At 46.4% G+C, this 13,367-nt stretch overlaps 1 protein-coding gene across 1 annotated transcript in view; it reads left to right on the top strand.

Annotated features, from left to right (window-relative positions):
• PPIL2 (peptidylprolyl isomerase like 2) overlaps nt 1-11,355 on the top strand; it is a 78,269-nt gene extending 66,914 nt beyond the window's left edge. The window contains exons 17-20 of the mRNA XM_079956830.1: nt 1,742-1,814; nt 1,983-2,045; nt 3,310-3,449; nt 9,217-11,355. Coding sequence (XP_079812956.1) covers nt 1,742-1,814; nt 1,983-2,045; nt 3,310-3,449; nt 9,217-9,310 — 370 coding nt within the window. The 3' untranslated portion in view covers nt 9,311-11,355. The remainder of the gene's footprint in view (nt 1-1,741; nt 1,815-1,982; nt 2,046-3,309; nt 3,450-9,216) is intronic.
• The last annotated feature ends 2,012 nt before the right edge of the window (nt 11,356-13,367 follow it).

Below are 13,367 nucleotides of genomic sequence, written 5' to 3'. Positions count from 1 at the left end.
CAACCTTCAGAATTTGGCTCCTCCAGCTATAAAGGGTGCCATACTTCCGATCAACATCTTAAAATACTTTCCCCCCCGGTAAACACAGATTTGCCAAGCGGACATGTAGATTTTTCTTGCTCAGGCAAGTCCCCTTCCCCCCTTCCTTCTGCTCTGTGTTTTCATTTCTCTCCCTAAAGCATTCCAGAGACTTTATTTATTTTATTTTGCATTGTCTCCTGAGCAGGAAACTGTGTTTTGCCTTGGGCCCCAGCCAGCACAATATGGCAAGCTGCTTAATTGATATAATTTAGGAGCAAGAGAGAAAAACACACAAGTGGAAGGAAAAATGTCTCAGGCACAGATGTCAGCAGAGCAGACGAAGGTCTCTCCCTGAATGTAGGGATAAGCGTAGAGACTTTGGGGCCTTGACAAGGCCTGGCCTTAGTGGTGCATTTCCTTTTGGCAGCTGTACAAATAACAGCATTCAGAATTGGTAATTAGTAATAATATGAATCATTGTTATTAATAATATTATTGATACCATTGAATATGAATACCATGTGGTGGAGTGGTTTGAGTGTCATACCAGGTCCTGGGAGACCAGGCCTCTAGTCCACACTCAACCATGTGTTTCTGAAGAGTGGGGTTTGAGGGAGGGGTTGCTTGATTTGGGTCCTAAAAAGGGTTTCCCCCCTCCCCCTTTTTTGGAGGCGGCCAGCATGTGATATTCTGGATTTTTTGGATTATTAAAGCCCAGTTAAAATAAAGATCCCCAATAAGAAAGCTTGAGTTTATTTGTGAGAGAAGGCTTCAGGACTTAAATTGGGGGCAATTAAAAATGTAGAGCACATCTGTTGGATGAGCTTTGTGTCTTCAGCGTCGTGTAAAGGCTTCTTCTGTTGCTGTCAGCTTGAAGCGTCGTCATAAAAAGGAGCTGCTGCTGTGAACTTTCTAAAGCACATAGAAACCATTTGTGAAACAGCTTGGTGGAAACACCCCTAAGTCTTCTCCCTTTCCTGGTCAAGAAGAGATTAGGACCCTATCCACTGAACTTTGTGTTTTCATCCTGACTAGCAGAGGACTGAACCATGTATCATTCAAACAGAAACTTGAGCAGGATTATTTCCATCTGCTGGATGGCCAAAGTTTGCGGTAGTTGCTGCTCCCTGGGGGTATTTTTTACAAATTTTATTTAGAGAGGCTTTGTGTCGCTTTTCCAGTGTTCAAATCCGCTTCCAGATAGCGACTAAAATACATGCAACATAATGAAAATCTAAAATAATGGAAAAGCGAAAGTAGTTGTGTCGGCCTACAACAAAAAATCACAATGTCCGCGTTAAGGTGATAGCTTTTTTTTAAAAAAAAAATTTAAATTATTTTTATTAAGTACAAATTAGAAAACATACATATTTACAACAAAAGGAAATACAAAGAAAAAGAAAAATACATATAATCAAGGAAAAAAATTAGAGAATACTTTGCCTCTTTTCATATTTACAGTTATTTATACCTCTGTAAAATGCTATTCACAATAAAGGAGTGAAATGAAAGATAAGATTTCAGAAAAAAGAAAAAAAGAACAAAGAAAAATAAAGAAGTAAAAGAAAAGGATCATAGCTGAAAATTTTTTAAATTAAATGATAGCTTTATGAAAGTGACCGAAATGTTGCAAATGCTTTTGGAACGATGCGTTCCTCCCCCCTCTTTCTCCCCACTTTGTTTTATCCCTCCACTCAGATTGTCTCTTGTTCTTTTACAGAGTGGTCGGTGGCTTTGAGACACTGACAGCAATGGAGAACGTGGAGAGTGATCCCAAGACAGACCGCCCCAAGGTAGCGTCACCTGCAGCAACAGGTTACTCGCCTGAACTTTGCGACTTCATTGTCCTCCGGCACTCCTGCGCTTGAGCACACTTTAAGCCCAAAGTTCAGGAGCGGTGGCACTGATCCGTGGAGTGCGCCATATACTTAACCCACCCTCTCGTCTCCTTTTGTCCCCAGGAAGAAATAAAAATCATGTCGACGACTGTTTTCGTTGATCCATACGAAGAAGCAGATGCTCAGGTGATGATGGAAACTTGGGACATAAGCAGGCTAGCACAGAGAGCTACTCAAGCAGGAAATTAATTTACCGTATTTTTCGCTCTATAACACGCATCCGACCATAACACGCACATAGTTTTTAGAGGAGGAAAACAAGAAAAAAAAATCTAAACGAAACAGTGGATGTATGATTTTTGTGGTTCATGCTGGAGCCACAGACATGTGATCTGACGGTGAGTTTGGGGTAGCCCAATGCAAAAATCCTGCGCATCCATGTGGATCCATACTTTCTAACCACGTTTTTGCACCACTGTGGCCCTAGGAAACAGTGGGTGCGTGGTGTTTTTTTTTTGTGCAAGCTGTAGCCATGGACATGCTATGTGATCTGATGGTGAATTTGGGGTGACCCAGTGCAAAAATCCTGAGGATCCATGTGGATCCGTGCTTTGTAACCAGGCTCTCTGTCCCTCTCTTCTCCCCACTCAGTGGCTCTTCTCCCGCTTTGCTGTTTCAAAGCGAGCAAAGCGAGCCACGGAGGAGGGAAGGAAGGGGAACCATGGATCCTCTGCTCACGACTGCAGCAGATCCCCCCGCCATCCGTAGGCATTCGCTCCATAACACGCACAGACATTTCCCCTTACTTTCTAGGAGGAAAAAGGTGAGTGTTATGGAGCAAAAAATACGGTAATACCTCCCTAGGCAGCCCTTAGTTCTGTGTGCGTGTGTTTGGTTGTGTCTGCGCTTTTGAATTTGAAGAAAACCTGACTTAATCGGATTTTATTTATTTACAACACTTGGGCGTGACATGCCCTTTAGGCAAGATTGTTTTACAGTTTACTTGCTTCTTTCTGATTACCTTTCTCTCTGACCTGCCTCCCCCCCCCCATGAGCTCAAGGTGGCGTACATAGTTCTGCCCCCTTTGTTCCATTTTATCCTCATAAAAAGTGCAGGCGATCCCATCTTTTGACTATTTTAGTTGTTGATTTTCTGCATTTATATCCCACCTTCTTCTGCGAGGAGCTGAAGGCGTGGTTCTCCCACTCCTCATTTAATTCCCCCACAGCAAACCCTGTGAAGGGGGTCAAGATGAGAGGCAGTGACTGGCCAAAGGCCACTCAACTTCATAGCCGAGTGGAAGGATTTGAACCCTGCTGTCCCAGGTCCTAGTCCAGCACGCTCACTGCTTCGCCACACTGGCTCTCGATATCTAGATAGATGACCCTCTGGTCTGTTTGATATCATGCCTTTTGCGACCTTACCTGCTCTTGTGTCTTTTCTTCAAAGGTTGCCAAAGAGAGAGAGAAGGCCCAGCAAGAGGAGGAGGCAGCCAAGGAGAAGACCAAAGTCGTCGTCCCAAAGAAGGAGCAGCACATTCCGAAGACGTACCGGGAGGGTGTCGGGAAGTACATCAACATAGCTGCAGCGTGAGTTGTGCGACTGAACTTGAGAAGTGAAACTGCTCCGCATCTTTGTTACGTAGGCAAGATCAGACTGTTTGCCTTTTAGCCCCCAGTATTGTCAACTCAGGGACGCGGGTGGCTCTGTGGGTTAAACCACAGAGCCTAGGACTTGCCAATCAGAAGGTCGGCGGTTCGGATCCCCGCAATGGGGTGAGCTCCCGTTGCTCGGTCCCTGCTCCTGCCAACCTAGCAGTTTGAACGCACCTCAAAGTGCAAGTAGATAAATACGCTGCTCTGGTTCTCCAGAAGCGGCTTAGTCATGCTGGCCACATGACCCGGAAGCTGTACGCCGGCTCCCTCGGCCAATAAAGCGAGATGAGCGCCGCAACCCCAAAGTCGGTCAAGACTGGACCTAATGGTCAGGGGTCCCTTTACCTTTACCTTATTGTATACTGGCAGCACACTCTCCAGGATATCAGGGAGGGTGTCATGTGCAACCTTCAAAAGCTGAAGGTGTTGGAGATGGGAGTGTTTTCAGGAGGCGGCGAGTGGGGACAAGAGTAATTATTATTATTATTATTATTATTATTATTATTAGATTTATATCAGTAGTGTTTGAGTAAAGCAGTGAAAGTGAGTAGCTGTCAGGCTTCAGGGACTCGGCTCCCACACCCCCACACCCCCGGCAGTAGATAAGCAGAACAAAGCGATAGGAGTCTCTTACCAGTTAGAAAGTTTAACGGGCACAGCGAGAGAACAAAGAATCCATTCATAGGATGAAGGTGATCTCAATTAAGGGTGCCACCCACTTCCCCCCTAGTCACCCCCGTCACTTCTGCGTCTTGCAACCTGATCCCAAAAGCACTGTGCTTTTTCTGAGCTGCCTCCTTATCTGCTCTCCTTGACCTTGGGCTGAGCGGATGGACGCTTTCCAGCAAAAGTGAATCTGCTAACTCTCTCTTTCAGTTCTTCTCCTAGCTCAGGGGTCAGCAGCCCTTTTTAGCCATGGGCTGGTCCACCATCCCTCAGACCTTGTGAGGGGCCGGACTGTATTTTTTTTGGGGGGGGGGGGAGAATGAATTCCTATGCCCCACAAATAACCCAGAGATGCATTTTAAATAAAAGGACACATTCTACTCATGTAAAAACACGCTGATTCCCGGACCGTCTGCAGACCGGATTGAAAAGGCGATTGGGCCACATCCGGTCCACAGGCCTTAGGTTGCCTACCCATGTCCTAGCTGTTCACCACCCAGTTCTTCGGTCTTCTGAACTATGTCCCCCTGCAAACCACTGTTCCAAATCTATACTGTTCCTCTGCTCCTGGGAAGATTTAGGATCCTGATCAGGAGCAGGGGGAGGCTCCCATCGTTCCTCCTCATTGCCGCTCTCCTCAGCACAGTCCCTGACTCAGAAGGTTATTTTCTCTCAAGCGCACAAAATATGAACACTGCCTGTCTCGTATCGCAAGCTTTACTCCTACTGCTGCTGCTGCTGCTGCTGCTACTACTACTACTAATAATAATAAATTTTATTTGTACCCTGCCCTCCCCAGCCAAGGCCAGGCTCAGGGCGGCTAACAAGCAATAATAAAAACAAGTTGAATGAATACAACTTAAAAACAAGATTAAAATACAACATTAAAACATTAAAATGCAGCCTCATCACAGGAGGAGAAAGGAAAAAGAAAGGGGGGGAGGGAATCAAATCAACTCCAAGCCAAAGGCTGGGCAGAACAACTCTGTCTTACAGGCCCTGCGGAAAGAAATCAGATCCTGCAGGGCCCTGGTCTCATGAGACAGAGCGTTCCACCAGGCCGGAGCCAGTGTTGAAAAGGCCCTGGCTCTGGTTGAGGCTAATCTAACTTCCTTAGGGCCCGGGACCTCTAGGGTGTTGCTATTTATGGACTTTAAGGTCCTCCGTGGGGCATACCGGGAGAGGCGGTCCTGAAGGTACGAGGGTCCTAGGCCGTGAAGGGCTTTAAAGGTTAAAACCAGCACCTTAAACCTGATTCTATACTCTACCGGGAGCCAGTGCAGCTGGTATAGCACCGGGTGAATGTGATCCTGTAGCGAAGACCCCGTAAGGAGTCTCGCCATGGCATTCTGCAACCGCTGGAGTTTCTGGGTCAGTCTCAAGGGCAGCCCCATGTAGAGCGAGTTACAATAATCCAGTCTGGAGGTGACCGTCGTGTGGATCACAGTGGCTAGGTCGGGGCAAAGCACGTGCTTTGTCCCATATTCAGACCACAGGATCTCTAGCTGGGACAGAGAAGCTGTGGCTGCCCATATGTGGTTGGACACCAGATTAAACTTGCATCAGCAAGGCCAAAGGTTCCCTGGTTGCTCGTTCCTGATCTGAAGTATCTGTTGTATCTGAGATGTAACTGGCCATTTAGGTTTCAGCCAATTTGTGTCCTGAATGGGATGGCCGTTCCCACCATGTTTAGAGTAGTGCATTTTGTCCTTGCTGCTGCTGCTAACGCTACATCCAAAGTGTTTGCTGCTGGACCAGGCCATTGGCCCACCTAGTCAACATCCTGTTCTCACAGTGGCCAACCCAGTGTGTATGGGAAGCCCAAAAGCAGGAGCTGAGTGCAACAGCGGTCTCACCACTTGAAACATACTTTTAAAAGAAAGCAAGTTGGGAATCTAGGACTTATGGTTCCTCCATCGCTGTAGATGCCCATCTATGGATGGAAGGAGGCGAATGGCAGCTGAGTGAAGCTGAAGGGGTGGGCCTCCCTGTCTCCCCTTTCCCTCATGATAGTGTTGGCTCAAGGGTTCATCCCAGTAAATCACTACAAAGTATTAAAATGCCTGGAACGCTTGGGGAGGTTTGCAGAGGAGAGCCCATTTTCACCAAAGTTCCTCCTGCCTCTTTCTCCTTCCCTTAAAAAATGAAAAGCGAGCGAATGAGAGAGGGGAAAAACTTGAGCGAGTGAACGAGAGTGAATTGATGGCAGTTACCCTGGTGTGATCCACTTTAGATTAGACTAGGGCCCACCAGTTGAAGACAAACAGCCTGAGGCGAAGGTGTGATGTTTCGTTGACCGATGTTGCTTCTTGCCTGTGATACGAAGCCATGCCAGGAGCCCATTGAGTATAAAATTGCTTTTTCTCCTCCAGTCTTGGTTTGCCATGAAGATGCGGAGGGGAAATAATTGATGCCTGTTCGCAGGGAGTCTGGCTCCTCTGGCGTGCTTCTCTTTCACTCCTCTCTTCCAGTCTTAAGTTCCGTTTTTTAAAAGGGGAGAGTGTAGCTTGATGGGAGGATCATTCGGAGTCCATGGCCTGCCCCCCCTTTGGGCACATAGTCATTAGACGACTGTGAGTGTGAGCAGGAGATTGTGGCAGCCTCAGGAGGAGTCAGGAATAGCAGGGGTGGGTGGTGGTGGGAGCTGAAGGGTTTAGCAGCTGCCTTTCCTAGGGAAGCCAGCGTTGCACACAGATCAAGAGTTCCCAAGCACTGAAAAGATGATGATACCCCATTTGTAATTCAAAATGAACCCAATGAGAAACGGAAAGACAACTTTTTGCTTTTTTGAAACGACACGAGATTTGACGCGTGTGCCAAAATGCATATGCATTCGTGTTATACGCAACCCATGGTGGGATCTGATTTCAAGGTGCTGGTTTTAACCTTTAAAGCCCTTTACAGCCTAGGACCCTCGTACCTACGGGACCACCTCTCCTGTTATGCCCCACAGAGGACCTTACAGTCTTCAAAAAAAAAAAAAAACATCTTTGAGATCCCAGGCCACAGGGAAGTTAGGCTGGCCTCAACCAGAGCCAGGGCTTTTTCAGCCGTGGCCCCGATCTGGTGGAATGCTCTGTCACAAGAGACTAGGGCCCTGCAGGACTTGACATCTTTCCACAGGGCCAGCAAGACAGAGCTGTTCTACCAGGCCTTTGCCCAAGGCACAGCCTGACCCCCTCCTTTGGCAATCCTCACAGAACTCTAGCCCAATGGTTGCCATCAATTTGATTCAGAATTGACTTTAGAATGAACTGATTTTAGAATGTATTTTAATTAATTGATTGTGATTTTATGTAAACTGTGTTACTTTTACTGTTGTTAGCCACTCTGAGCCTGGCTTCGGCTGGGGAGGGCGGGATATAAATAAAATTTTATTATTTTATTATTTATTATTATTATTCATAGAATAGTTTGTAGAGTTGGAAGGGTCCCTGAGGGTCATCTAGTCCAACCCCTGGAATGCAGGGATATTTTGCCCAGTGTGGTGGGGCTCGAACCCATGACCCCGAGATTAAGAGTCTTGTGCTGTACCAATTTCATCGCGGTCTTTAAATCTGCATTAGGAGCATGGCCCCCTGGTTTCCTTTTCGGTTTGGTTTCGGTGGGGATACATAATGATAAAAAAAGAACAGGGGAAAATGGGAAAAGATGGCGCAATGGAGTATAAGGAAGTCTAAAAAAGTTCTGGTTTTCACCATGATATCCACATTGGTGCTTTTTAAAATATATATATATACTAAATCCTTTCAAAAACTTCTCAATTTGTGTGTGTGTTCCTGCTTCGCTGGTGCCCGAAGCATCTACTTAGTCTGCCCATTGGGTAACCTAGCACTGCTTGCTCCCTGAGCAAAGGCACTAAGAGCAGGACGGAGTGTGAGACGAGAGCAGCCTCAGCTTTGCAATACATTGGGGCTTCCAAGGCCAGCTGGTGTTCTTTGGTGGGGGGTCTTGGCCAGTTCAAGGCCAACACCCACCTAGACTTGTTAGCCACACTGAGGTCCAGCTCCGAGGGCCTCCTGGTGGTTCCCTCACTGCAAGAATTAAAGTTACAGAGAACCAGGCAGAGGGCCTTTGCAGGAGTCACGTCCCTGTGGAATACCCTCCCGTCAGATGTCAAGGAGATAAATGACTGTACAACTTGTTGAAGGCATCCCTGTATCAGGAAGTTTTTAATATTGGATGCTTTTATATTTGTTGGAAGCCTCCCAGAGTAGCTGGAGCAGCCCAGTCAGATTTTTATTGTTACTATTAGTTAAAAAGCAGGATATAAATCTACGAAATACATAATTTTTAAAAAGCAAACAGTACCTCAGGTTCTTCATTTTTTTGAGCAAGAGAAGATCTCAGTACTCTGCTGTTGAGCAGATGGCAATGGGGACTGAGACTCAGGGTTAGAGCCTAAGCTTTCCGTTTTGAAGGCGGCAGGTTCAATCCCCAGCATCTCGCTAAAAAATGAATCTCAGGTGTGGACTTTTTGTGGGAGACTCCAGAGACCGTGCTGCTGATGGAGTAGACCAGCATTTGCCAACTTGGTGCCCTCCAGATGTTTTAGGCTTCAACTCCCATTAGGCACACAGCACAACTGCTGTGGCTGATGGGAGTTGTAGTTCAAAACGTCTGGAGGACTCGCAAGTGTTCAGATGCTCCACTGGACAGTACGAGACTGGGTGAACAAGTCGTCTTACTATACAGAAGCTTTATGTGTTCATGGGAAAGCCACACCCACCCCGTGGTTTCATTGGGGAGGCCCAGATTCACACACCCTATTCAGTAACAGAACAGTACCGAGTGACCAGCCACCCTTTTTCAGCCTAACCTGCTTCACAAGATGGTTGTGAGGATCAAGAGGAGGGAGGAGTGTTGCTCTTTGGATTGATGGGTGGGGCATAATATGTAAATAAAAAGGGCTGCCCTCCATCCTTGTTGCATGCACTGAGAAGGAAGTCCGGTTGAACTCATTGGGGTTCATTTCCCCAGGTGGGTGGGGTTAGGCTCACAGCCTGAGCCCTGACCAGTGTGGTTTCCATTACAGGAAGCGAGTGGCTGAAGATGATGGTCCATCCACCAGCACAGCTGCAAAGAAAGAGAAGAAGAGCACAGGCTTTGGGGACTTCAGCTCCTGGTAGGGACCAAAAACCCGACTGTAACCAAGCCTGGACTCTGGACAGAGAAAGCCCAAGTTGTACATCTCCCCTGCAGCAGGCAAAGAAACCCAAACCCAACCAGTTCAAAACAATTTCCTAACATGGTTTAAGTCAGATTTCTTTGCCCTTTCTCTTTCTCTCTCGAGCCCTTCTCAGGAAGAACCGTTTTGCTTTTTCAGCGAGCTGGGGTGCTCCCTAATTCAAGGAGGATTCTTAATGCTTTGTTGCTCAGTAGATTTATCAGCAGAACACGAGAGGATGCTAAAAACAGATGAATGAGTGAGGTTCTATTCCCGGCTTAAATGGGTAATTGCCAGATTTCAGAGGAGGCGGCGAGAGCATTAGCGCTGTACCCTTGTTGCAGGAGACACATAACCCTTTACGCCTTCCCAATTTTAATTTGTAAACACCGCCTGAGCAGCCTCCCTCCATTCCACACCTCCTACTGCACTGTATGAGAGCAACCTTACTGCTGCTTAGAAGCATCTACCCCTTCTCTCTCTGTGGGCTCTGGGATCATAACAGAGCTGCAGCTGTCCAGTGTCTTCTCTATTAGGAATACAGCTCCGAGCTCCCAGGTTTGATGGAGGGATCTGCATCAGTTCGGTTCAGAACTTCTGCTTGCGGGCACAAATCGAAGCTCGACTGTCCCCCCTCATTTTTGATGTGCAGCATGAAGAGGTTGCAGCCCAGTTAGGACACAGTTAGACAAATGGCCTCTCACTTTAAGAAGCACAGGGACCAGAATGGAGGGTTTGCTGACTCCTTTGCCCACACTTTTTATCATTTGCAAATTCCCTCCAAATGCTTTTGACCCTTTGGGGTGACGCTTAGGAGGAGAATCAACTAGAAGATGCCATTTGGAGAGGAATCGGTCAGCAAGGAGCAGTTTGAGCCTTCTCTCTGCTTGAAGCTAGCCCCTCCTAAACCTACTATCCTCATTAACAAAAATGGCCGCCCAGCAGTCACCGAGTGCATTTCTGTGCAATGCGCATTCTGCCCTTTCTGCTAAATATGGGCAGAGTTAAGGTGTGCCTGGAGCCCCACATTGCTTAGAAGCATTGGCTAAGTGAATGCCAAATGCCAGTTTATAGTCCAATGGAGACAAGTTTGCTTATGTATATATGTATTTCTATTTTCATATAATTCAAAAATTATATTTATAGGTAAAGAAAAGAAGCATCCCCACCACCACCGGCACAGATATGTGCAACTTTTCTAGCTGTCTGGATTGCAGGAAATCAATCGAAAGGGCTCGCTGTTAGCAGGAAGTTGTAATAAAAGAAAGACGCTAGCTAGACAGTCATTGATTACATTTGCTTTTACTCATTGGCCTTGTTCACATGTAACAGTAAACCGTAGTCAGTAATAAACCATGGCTTACTCTGAACAAGCAGTGTGCTGCTTAGTCGCTTCCTCTCTGTTCTGCCTTGTCCCCTCTGGGAGAAACAAACGATGAGTGCTGATTCTAACATAATACTGAATCAAGCTTTGTGGTTCGTTACTCCCCCAGACTGGCCGGGTGGAGCAAAAGGAGTGAACTGGTTTTTGGGCACCAGAAGTTGCTAATGATGGGTTACTGTTATGTTCTACCTGGTCCAAAAGCAGTGAAACCACCTCTTGGCGAAGGTTGCCCAAATAATGTGGCCAGTCCTACTCCTTCACTTCCGATGTACAGACCACACCCTCCCTGGGAGCCAGCCTAGAATATTTAAATGATCTTTGCAGACTGAGCAACAGGGATTGCTGCTAAAAGACTGGCTCCGAATTCCATCCACCCACAGACCATCCTAATAGCAGCACCCTGGCCAGACACATTGGAGTATTTACTTCAGCTGCTTGGACTGTTCAACTGACATCCCTTGGCAAGAAGTAAGGATCTCTTGCTTGAGAAAATAATTTTTTATATCACAGTACCACCTTGTTTATGAAGAAAGAAAACATCAAGTCCCCTTGACACAAAATTGTAGCAGGACAATTTCTGTGATACAGTGTTTTTTCCATTAAAGATTTAAATTTTCATTTGCTTCCTGCTTTCCCGTTCAGTTTTTCCAGGACCCTGCCAAAACTCTTTTGTTTGGCTTGCCAGGAAATGAGTCACCTATATTTTCTAAGATTCTTCCTGGAGCCTTGATTTCTTTTGAGGAAATGATTTGCAGCTCTATAAGGAATTCAGCCTTGTTTGAAAAGAGGAACATGGAGCCTTCAGTTTATTTGCTGTGTGTGTGTTTAAAGCAGAGACAAGAAGTGTCAACAGCTGGCCTTCTGGGCGGCTGGTGTGAGGAGCCTAGTGCCAGAAAAGTCCACTGCCTTTGGTCCAAGCTTGTTGCTACTGCTGTTTTATTAAAAGCTATCTTCTTCTTTAGTGATCACTCGTAGCTGAGTAAGATTGTCTTCCACGAACACAGTTTTAACAGTGAGGCTGTGAGGGACTGTGGAGGCCAATTCGGAATCCACACGTCCTTCAACAGTGGAGACATAGGTTTCTGGGCAGGAGTTGATCACGGTGAGGGTTTGCCAAGCGTGCCTTCCTCTTAGCACGTTTCTCCCTTTCGTCCTGAGTTCAAGCGTCTTCAAAGCCCATGACACCTTTGGTAAAGGCTGTTCTCCAATTGGAGCGCTCGCAGGCCAGTGTTTCCCAGTTGTCTGTGTCTATACTAGATTTTTGAAGATTTGCCTTGAGAGAGTCTTTAAACCTCTTTTGTTGACCACCAGCATTACACTTTCCATGTGTAAGTTCGGAATACAGTCATACCTCATGTTGCATCTGCTTCAGGTTACGTGTTTTCGTGTTGCGTCTCGCAGCAACCCGGAAGTACCCGAACGGGTTACTTCCGGGTTTCGCCTCTTGTGCAGAAGCGGTAAATCACGCCACGCGCATGCGCAGATGCGGCACTTCGGCTTGCGTCAGTTATGTGTTACGGATGCGCCTCCGGAACAGATCCCGTCCGTAACACGAGGTTCCACTGTAGAGTAGTTGCTTTGGAATACAATAATCAGGCATCTAACACATCATGACCAGTCCAACGAAGTTGATGTCGAAGAATCATTGCTTCGACACTGGCATTAGTTCACCTGTCTTCCCAAGTGACGTGTAAAATTTTTCAGAGATACTGTTGATGGAATCTTTTCAAATATATGCAATTTCACCTAAACATGTGGTGCCTTGGAACGTAACCCCTGCTTAAATTGGGAATTGCCTGTACTTCATCCGAACTGTGTGCAAGGGATGCCGCACTTGGAAAAGGGAAAAGATTGTTTAAAATGAATTCTGATTAAATGCCTGGAAATAACAACAGAGTGGGATCCTGCTTGACTTCAGCCGGTGGGGAGTTCCATAAAATGGAGCCTACATTTCTAAAAGTATGGCTCCTGGTACATATGAGTCATTCATCGGAGCTTTGAGGAACCACCAACAGTGACTCTCCTGTAGACCTCAGGGATATAAGAGGTTAGAGGTATCCTGGACCCAAGATGCCTAGTTACTCACCTGTCCTCTGAGCAGCAATCCAGACTGATCCCAACCCCAAAGAGAAGGAATCGCTGCTTGGTCATCTGTCATCACTCTAGAGGTGTGTGTCGTTGTTTGTGAAAGTTACTGCTTTGGAGAGCCTCACGTCAAATACCTCCCAAAAGCTGTAACCAGCACACTTTTTCCCTATTCTCCTCACAGAAGGTGGCTTCCTGGGGGCAGGGGGTAGAATATATCAGGGTTGAACAGAAGATGCAGTAATTAGACTATATAAGCCAAACCGGTGCTTTAAAAACGGACAGAACTATTACAAAGGAAAAAGCAGGTTTTAGCAGGAGCAAAGGTCTGATGAGCGAAAGGAAATCAAAACTGTCTACATCAAAAGTGCTTCTGAGACAAGAGGCTTGCTGCCTGGAACTGAATACAGAATCACCCAGATGTATGAAGCAGAAGACGAGAGAGAGAGTGTGTTTATAAAGAAAAGCAATTAATTCTGTTTGCTGCAGATTGGTTTTCAATTTGTGGCTGGACATGCAAGAGGAAATAGTTATCTTGAAGAAGACAGGC

Source organism: Podarcis cretensis (genome assembly GCF_951804945.1).
Source record: "Podarcis cretensis genome assembly, chromosome: 16".
Lineage (NCBI taxonomy): Eukaryota > Metazoa > Chordata > Lepidosauria > Squamata > Lacertidae > Podarcis > Podarcis cretensis.
Note: the sequence above shows the minus strand (reverse complement) of the source record. Positions and strands in the feature narration are given on the sequence as shown.